Source organism: Drosophila serrata, unplaced genomic scaffold (assembly GCF_035046125.1).
Source record: "Drosophila serrata isolate PLE 108 unplaced genomic scaffold, ASM3504612v1 contig_123, whole genome shotgun sequence".
In the NCBI taxonomy this organism is placed as follows: Eukaryota; Metazoa; Arthropoda; class Insecta; order Diptera; family Drosophilidae; genus Drosophila; species Drosophila serrata.
In genome coordinates, this window is record NW_028257021.1 from 809,549 (window position 1) to 819,560 (window position 10,012).

Genomic DNA, 10,012 nt, shown 5'->3' on the forward strand with positions numbered 1-10,012 from the left:
GTTAAGTTCATTTTTCCGCAGAATAAAACGACGTACGACGCACAAACTTCACATCTAATTGTCGGCCTCGGGCCAGGAGGCTTCCCTATTGTTTGGCGGGAACCAGAGATGTGGAGCTGTTAAAGGCAAATCCAAGTGAAGCACGACAGTGGTTGTAAATTTCCAAAACTATCGAAATAATATGAATCTAATCCGTTCTTAAAATACGCCACCCAATGCGTTCCATTTGATGAAGAGTCTACTAAATTAATTATTCCACACTCAAGAGGATGTGGGATATTTTTAAAGCCAAACCTCATTAAATCAAAGTTGGATAATGCCCTTTTGGGTAGCTCATTTAATAGTTTTTTTTTGACTACGTTTTTGTTGTTTATTTTTTGAAACTGAAATACCATATCCTTTTCTATATGGTTGCAAATGTAAGCCTTCACCCAACTCAACTGATTCCATTTTTTTATTGTGTCTCTGATTTTCCTGCAGCTGTGCTTTTGCCATTCTTGCATTGTTAATAGTCTTTGCAATTGCTGCACTACCTGAAGCCAAACTTCCTACAGCACTTAGAGCTGTTAAAATTGGAACAAGTGGTAAGAAGCCAGCTATTTTGGGTACATTGATAACCCGTGGGACTATAACATTTTTCCTACATTCCATTGTGTTTGATACTGCTTTGCGTGCTACTTTTATAGCATTCAATATGTCAAGCGGTTTTTCCTTTTTCAATTCCTTCGTGGCATGTTTGATTATTAAACAAATCGATTTTTTTACTACCTTCTTTTTCACTTGCTTTGTCCCCATTCCAAATATTTTCTTAGCCTTGATCATGTTTGTTACAAAATATGCTGCTGCTTTCCAATACTACTATCAGTTGCTTTCACACGATTCCAAGCCCTATCAATTAAAACAGAATTTGCTTTATGACGATCACCCAAGTCCTAACTATTTGAATACTTTATATCATGGATTCTACAAGCTTCATCTAATCCATTTATCCTCGGGCTAATCGTTTCCCTAGCTTTGTGCCTGGTCCACAGAAATTGTAACGAAGTAAATGAGCCCAAAGGGTAGAGCATTAATTATATTATTTATGAGACCAGTACCCTGTTTGACATTTGTTTTATTACCTTTCTATATTATTAAGATGTTTACCCATTTTATATCAACCTCAATTATCAAAATATTGTCATTGAATGAAGTACTTACACAATAACATGCATTTATTAACACAAAATAAAATCATTGTAGTAAGAAATATTAAGGGGGGGGGAGGTCATGGAGAGAATAAACCTGATGATAAGTCTTATCGAAAGTCCAAATCGTCTCAAGTTTGAAAATATTTATGCATTTTCAAAGAGCTGGTATCAACCGAAATATCAGTATTTGGAAAAATTAATTATAACCAATACAAGGGATGGGATACTACAAATTTTCAGCGAATGATGAAGTTTTATCACCACAGGAAGCTAAAAATAATTCAATTTTAATATTTGATGATGTTGCTTTGCGAAAAGCAGGACAATATACGAACCTATTTTTGCATGGGACGCCATAGAAATATTGATTCATTCTACTTATCATAAACATATTCACATATACCGAAACATTTGATTCGGGATAATGCAAATTTAATTATAATGTTTAAGCAGGATGATTTAAACATGCGTCACATATACAAAGATCATGTAAATAGTGATATGGACTTTGAGTCTTTTATGAAAATTTCTCGAAAGTGTTGGGAGAAAAAATATGGATTTCTCCTAATTTCGAAGGATGATGAAATGAATGATGGACGAAATAGAAAAGGATTTGATCAATTTATTATTCTTTAAAAATAAGTGAAAATAAACATATAACTGTTGAAAGGTGTTTACATTTAATTCTATACCGAATGTTGATATGAGAAACAATTTATTTCATATTGGGAATACAGTCATAGAAATAGCTGTAGGATCATATGAGTTTGATGATATCACTAAATATATTTTTAATAAGCTTAAGGAGTATCAACTTCATGACACCATCAAAATTGAAGGAATGAAACAGTACATTTTAACCATGAACGATCAATTGGACAACTATTCGGATTTAATAAAAAAAAATTAATGCCAGATAATGATGAAATTTACAACTCTGATAATTCTATAAATATTTTAAAAATAAATTCTATTAGATTGGAATGTAATATTATTAGTGGATCATATGTAGGGAATAGACCAAATCATGTGCTTCATGAATTTGGGATCAATGTGCCCCTGGTTATAAAATGAACATTACTCCACGAAATTTAATTTATTTCCTGTGCACTGCAGAGAAATAAGCACACTAACTAACTGATAACTGATAACGGATAACTGATCAGAACGGAGATTTAGTTGAATTGCGTGGAGAAACTTTATCCATTCGTCTTCACCTACGACCAGCAGAATGACAATATACAATAAAAAGCCTGTCTTTCGCCCCCTTACCAACATTAATAAATCAAAAGCTGAAGTGGAAACATCATCATCTAAAGGAGCTTCAAACCAACGATCTGCTCTATCATTAAAAAATAAATTGATTTTAAAATGACTTGGATTTAATATTAAATAAAGTTTTTAAATTACTATTCAAATGAATGAAATTTCTCATGTTCATGAAAAGCCTATCAACGACGAAAGCATCAATAAAAAAGAATTTTATACATATCATCCATATTAACAAAAATTTAAAACAAATGATAAAGTTCGCATCACAATACAAAACCAAGATTTATATGTCCTTGTGAAAGTTTTCTCCACTTTGAAGGGACTCTTACCAGAATTATTGATCAAAATACAGGAGCAACTACTACAAACGGAGTTGATGGACTGGTTAAAAATAATTTCATGGCATATTTTTTAGATGAAATAAGATATGAAATGAATGGATGTGAGCTGGATAGGACCAGGTTCACTGGTATTACATATACCCTCAAAAACTTTCTATCAATCGGACAACAGGAGCGTCATCTATATCGCAATGCTGGATGGAATGGAGGAGATGATATCAAGTCTGCTGGTCATTTCACCTTTTCAGTACCACTTAAAATGCTAATGGGATTCGCTGAAGACTATAAGAAGTATGTATTAAATTGTAAACATGAAGTCATTCTCCTACTAGCTAAAAATACAGATGATATGTACATTAAAACAGTTGATGGTAAAACACATAATATTGCAATACATAGTATTAGTTGGAAAGTGCCTCATATTGTTCCAAGCGATAGTGCCAAAATTAAAATGTTTAATGTAGTTAAAAGCGGAGCTAGTTTCCTCTTTCATTCCGCAGTTGGGATTGTTATATAAATCCAACATTAGTACAGGGAACATATCATGTATGGAATGTTAAGCTGACAGCAAATAGAGAAAGACCCCGGTTTGCTATAAATGCTTTTACCTTTAACGGACAACTAATATTAAACAATTTAAGAAATGCAAAGGTATATCTAAATTTAGATTTTTATCCCATGAGGACTTAAACATTAAATATAATGAAAATCGTTTTGCTGTCTTGTATGATATGTGTTGGCTGAATTCATAATTTTGAAGTTTAGTGTAGTTAGTTTAGGGCGAAGGCGAGAGCGCAATAAAGCTCTCTCGCGCTCTTCGCGAATTCGCCTCGCCTTCGCCAACCTTAGCATAAGCTAGGCTAAGCTAGAAAATATAGTTATTTGCATTTTTTGAACTCGAAGCGACGCACCAATTTTTTTTCGTTCGTGCCAAGTCTGCCACCACATCTCGGTTTTCGTTAATTTTAATTTTAATAAACTAATTTAAAAATTCATGGCACCCCCGGGTGGACAAGACGAAAATTGGCAACATAATTAAATAATAAATAATAGTGACAGTGACACAATATATGTATATATATACATACTAGCTGTACCCTGCCACGTTTCTCTGTGGCATATTGTGGTTAAGAGGGCACTTCTGAATACATCAATGTTCCGGCAAAATCATCTTCCTGGCATAAGGTGAAGAAGGCAGTCAGAGTTGTCGCTGGCGGATTCAGGACTCTTTCTTGCACATTTCTTTCTGTGAAATAGATACGTTGACCAATCTCCAAATGGACTGCCAAGTGAACTAAAGCTGGATAGCGTTCATGAATGGGGAACGAACAAATTCTCCATGCAACCTCGTTGCTGCTTATGTATCTTCCAGCCTGATATTGAGATATTTCATCGACAACTCGTACTGCATTGCTGTCCCCATTTTCTGCCTGAACACAAAAAACTGCCATATCGCTGCCTTTATTCACGTACTTGCAGTTATATTTAATCGATTTCACGGAATTGCAATATTCTACGTTGATGTGCGCTTTGTATGATTTTGACAATAGTGGTGAGTATGGAACCACCCAACGATTGTCTACCTCAATATCACCAGCCTCATGTTTAAAGTTGCCCAAGTCGTTGCCGTTGGTTGTATTACGGTCATTCATCACAGCATCCCGCAAATGGATATATTCCTCGGACCGAAGTTTCTTCTGATTCAATCGGAGGAACAGCAAACGTTCTGTTTCAGTTCTTGCATACATATCGACAATGTACTAATGAAACAACTGACGACATTTCAATATATGATTGCAATCGGTCCTCCTAACCATTAACCTGTATGAGTAAAAGTTCATCGCGCAGCCGCTCAGTCTCTCGGATGGAGGCCCGTTCTTCGTCAGTCATATTCGTAATCTTACGTCTTTTTGCTTCTGTATTGCGAATACGACGACCCAATCTCGACTTCTTTGGTGGCATGACTTCGTTTCTTACTGAACCTGAACAAAAAAATTAAATTTGTATCTCCAATTTCTTCTTTCAATATGTTTTGAATGTTTGACAGGAAATGCTTTGATTCAGCTGGCTGCCTGTAGAGGGCGCAGCAGTAGGGGCACGGGGAAACGCGAAAAAAAAGTGATATATTCCCAAATGCAGATAAGCTATCAACATCAAAAGTAGACAATAACCGAGCTGGAACCTCAACGCATGTTCTCTAAAAATTTGGGCTTAAACGGTTCAGAACTTTTCAAGTTTCTTCTTTCAATATGTTTTGAATGTTTGACAGGAAATGCTTTGATTCAGCTGGCTGCCTGTAGAGGGCGCAGAAGTAGGGGCACGGGGAAACGCGAAAAAAGTGATATATTCGCAAATGCAGATAAGCTATCAACATCAAAAGTAAACAATAACCGAGCTGGAACCTCAACGCATGTTGTGTAAAAATTTGGGCTTAAACGGTTCAGAACTTTTCAAGTCTATGAAGGATGTAGACACGAAAAGAGCATTTTTATATATATATAGATATCACCAATTAGAGGTATTTGTGCAAAAAATTGAAAGCTGGAGTAAAATAAATTAATTGTTTATTGTCTTGTGCTGAAATATTGCACCTCGCTTTCAATTCTTGGCACATACGTTTTTATAGTAGAGCAAGATTGCATGTTTTATTTATTCAATTATATATTGTCTAAAATTAAAATATATACATACATAATATTGAATCGCACTTGGACGCAACATTTATTTATGTTATTTATTGTATAATATTGCAATCACTGTCGCCCCCTTCCCCTCCTCTCTCGTGAGAACTCGCTTTAATAGTTGGGAAGTTAATCCAAGCTTGCGCACCAATACATAAAGCCTTATATACTAGCAGCTCCAGCGGTGAACTTTTTCGTTTTCGCTTTCGCTTGTGTGCCGGTGCAGTCGTTGTTGTTGTTGGGCTCTTTTAGTTTGGCGCGCTTAGATTAGCGGACCGCCAAGTGACGCGCTACCCTGTTTTTGTTGGGTATACTCTTTTTCGGTCATTTGATTGGCGGACCGCCAAGTGACGCGCTACCCTGTTTTTGTCGGGTATACACTTTTCGGCGTCACTTGCACCCACTATTATTATTGATACTGCGTGACTCGTTTCATTTAAATAACTTATTGTCATCAGAAAAAATATTTAATAGACTTTTCGAATAAAAAAAAATATTAATTTGTAATATTAATTAATTAATTTTTAATATTAAATATTTATTAAATTAAAAAGAATATTTATATATATATATATTTTTATTATTTTTAATTGAGTGTTTATTTGATATTATTTTGATATTATTTATATTAGATTCGAAAGCTATAATTAATACTTTCGTCGTCTTTCTGCTTTATACAATAATTTTCGGCCATTATTATCATTCTTGGGAAAATTAATTTAATTAATTCGTAAAAATGAGCCAGGATACAAAGAATAAATCTCTTCTGGAGGAGTTAAAAAGCAAGCTCCAAAGTAGGGTCAGAACCATTCGCCGATTAAACGAGCGGCTGGAACAGGGTTCGATTCCGATTCTAGAAGAAGAATTGAAATGTCGACTCGAAAACTTAAATGCTTCAATTAACAAGGCAAATCAAATTCAAGAACAGATAGAAGAAATAGATAGTGGCGATGAATATGGCGACGAGTTGGAAGAACTTAGCATCGTGACCAAGGCAAAATTGATGTCATTATTATCTGCCATTAAGACAGCAGCCAGCAGCGAAACTCCGGGATCAGCTGCGGCAGCACCAACTCGTGCGCGACTCCGAATTTGGCATTGCCAAAATTTAGTGGAAATTATTCGGAATTTAAAAATTTTATTAGCCTCTTCGAAACTTTGGTTCATAAAGATGCCAGCATTCCAGTTATCGAAAAATTTAACCATTTAATTTCATGTCTCTCTGGTGAAGCTTTAGGAACAATTAAATCTTACCAAGTCACCGAGAGTAATTACGAAAAGGCGATGGCCAGTTTGAAAAAGGTTTACGATAACGAGTGCCTCATCTTTATGAATAATATTTCAACATTGTTTAGTCTTCCAAAAATATCGCATCAATCCGCATCCTCCTTGAGAAATCTTATCGACACTGTTTCGTCGATTTACGGTTCTCTGCTATCGATAGGAGATGATACAAAAATTTCAAACGCAATGTTGATATATTTGGTATTAAATAGAGTCGACCCAGTGACCAAAAAAAAATGGGAGGAACAGCTCGATTATGAGATATTGCCACTTTGAGAAGATGTTAAATCGCCGATACCAGCATTTATCGGCTGAAGAATCGACAAAACCAAAGCTGGAAAAATGACCGTCAAGCAAATCACATAGTCGAAGCTCATTTTCGTGTTCCTCCTCCAACAGCAAGCCTCAGCAAACTTGTAGCTATTGCAATGCAGAAGATCATTCACTACAGAATTGCAGCCCGTTTGGGCGTCTCTCTGTAATACAAAGGTTCGAGTTTGTTAAGTCAGCCTCCTTATGCATCAATTGTCTGCGAAAAGGCCATACTGTGTCAAAAAGCAAAGGAAAAAAGTGTACAGCTTGTGACCGCTCACATCACATTCTGCTCCACAGATACACAGTGCCTGATAAAAGTTTAGCGTTGCCACCCCTTCAAGAGAATATTTCTCCTCCCTTTAACCAAGAGCAGCCTTCCACGTCACATGTTATGCATGCTACGTCATTGGACAGGGTGATCTTGGCTACGTCAATCGTAGGCGTGCGCACCAAAAGCGGCGAATACGTTTTAGCCCGAGCACTTCTGGACTCTGGGTCTCAAACGAATTTCATAACAGAAAAATTAGCGAACCGCTTACAGATTCGTAGAGAGGAGTCGTGTATCAACTTACTTGGTATTGGCGAATCCAATTCTCAAGTCAAGAAATAGATACACACCGTGGTGAAGTCACGAATCAATGGGAGTGAGTTCTCGTTCGATTTCTGGATCTTGAAATCGATCACCGGTTATCATCCCGATCAATCGGTGAACGTCAGCGATTGGAAGATCCCAAAGAACCTCCCATTAGCAGACCCCTACTTTTACAAGTCTCAAAAAATTGATATGCTAATCGGAGCCGAATCATTTTTCGAATTGCTAGCTGTTGGTCAAATTAAACAAGGTCCTGACTATCCAACTTTTCAAAAGACCCTTCTTGGTTGGGTTGTCTCGGGGAGATATAAATCTGCAGTCCCGAAGCAACTTGTGAATAGTTTCAGTTGTAGTGAAGAATCGTTAGTGTCGATTGACACCACGCTACAGAAATTTTGGTCACTGGAGGAAATGCTAAATCCAAAGAAAATTCTGTCGTCTGAGCACACATTATGTGAAGAGTACTACAGGAAGACTACTCAGGTATTGCCATCAGGTCGGTTTGAAGTAAGGCTGCCGTTTAAATCTGACCTTAAGGGGTTAGGCAATTCTTTTGATGTTGCAAAACGGCGGTTTTTGTCTCTTGAGAGAAGGTTGTCTCGAGATCCTGACTTAAAGACCATGTATTTGGAATTTATGGAAGAATATCTCGCCTTAGGTCATATGTCGCCTACAGACAACAAAATTCCTTCCACTCCACATTATGTCATTCCCCATCAATGTGTGTTGAGGCCCCAGAGTACGTCAACAAAGTTGCGCGTTGTTTTCGATGCATCGTGCAAAACATCGACTCAGGTGGCCTTAAATGACATCTTGATGGTGGGACCGACAATCCAAGAAGAGTTGTACTCCACTCTACTCCGCTTCCGGCTGCACAGGTATGCCCTGACTGCCGATGTAAAAAAGATGTATCGCCAAGTGATGGTTAACGAAGCGGATAGGCAGTTTCAACTCATAGTGTGGAGAAGAGACCCCGCTGAATCCTTGAGATTATACAAGCTCAACACCGTTACATATGGTACTGAACCAGCCCCTTTTCTTGCTATTCGGTGTTTAAAAAGGTTGAGTGAATCTGCGAAACCTTCATTCCCTAGAGCTGCCGACGTAATTGGATCCGATTTTTACGTCGATGACATGCTAACTGGTGCTGCATGCGTAGAGGAGCTACGGACAATCAAGTCTGAAGTGTCTCAGGTTCTTCAAATAGCAGGTTTTGAATTGACAAAGTGGTTTTCAAACTCACCTGAGGTCACTGCATCTGAGAGCACAGTTAAGTCGATACCTATCTCGGACTCAGAGTCAACTAAGGCGTTAGGAATATCTTGGTTGCCTAGCGAAGATGCCTTCAAATTTAAAATTGACGATTCTGTCATGGGTCTCCGAGCGACAAAACGGAACATTTTATCGGTGACATCCAAGCTGTTTGACCCCCTCGGCTTATTAAGTCCCATTGTAATAGAAGGAAAGATCCTATTGCAGGAACTGTGGCTTAAGAAGTTAGACTGGGATGAGTCAATTCCGCTGAATTTAGAAACTGCATGGAATATGCTAAAAAACACCTTGTCTCAATTGGATAAGATAGCTATTCCTCGGTTTGTGCATACTGATCCGATGTCACCGGTGCAATTACATGCCTTTGCCGACGCATCCATGAGAGCCTATGGCGCTTGCGTCTACATTCGTAGCAAATCTGCTGAAGGTTACAAAATATCGTTGTTAACTTCAAAGTCGAAAGTAGCGCCGCTCAAGACAAAAACGCTCCCAAGGCTTGAGTTATGTGCCGCTCACCTTCTCGCAGATCTCTGCCAGAGAATCAAACCGCTAATAAATGTCCCTATCGAGCAAATCGTTTACTGGTCGGATTCGGAAGTCACTCTCCATTGGATCCGATCTCATCCATCGTCGTTGTCGACATTCGTTTCGAACAGGGTTGCGGAGATTCAAGAATGGTCAGGACAGGCTACATGGCGGCATATTCCAACGAAGCAGAACCCAGCAGATATAGTGTCTAGAGGTTGTGACGTCGACGAAATTGGACAGTCGATTTGGTTCACGGGGCCTCAATTTCTGAAGGACGAGGAGGAGAACTGGCCCAAAAATGTTCATTTCGAACCGGATGAGGAAGTCTTGCGGCAGGAATCAAGAAAGACTGTGGTCGGACCGACCGCTGCGGTGCAAACTTCCGATTTGCTAGACGTCATCGAGGGATTCTCGTCACACCTGAAACTGCTGAGAGTGTTCGCTTATATGTTCCGCTTTATAAGAAAATGTAAAGACAAGAGTATAGTTTTAGAAAAAACCCTGTCACCGACTGAATATACTGAAGCATTTAATAAG

General features: G+C 37.9%; 1 protein-coding gene across 1 annotated transcript; it reads left to right on the top strand.

Moving 5' to 3' along the window:
- Positions 1-8,296: 8,296 nt before the first annotated feature.
- LOC147644669 (uncharacterized) lies at positions 8,297-9,944 on the top strand (the record flags this gene model as incomplete). Its single annotated transcript, XM_086826013.1, has 2 exons — positions 8,297-9,374; positions 9,474-9,944. Coding segments are annotated over exons 1-2 (1,549 nt in total), but the record flags the coding sequence as incomplete, so codon positions are not given.
- Positions 9,945-10,012: the final 68 nt, after the last annotated feature.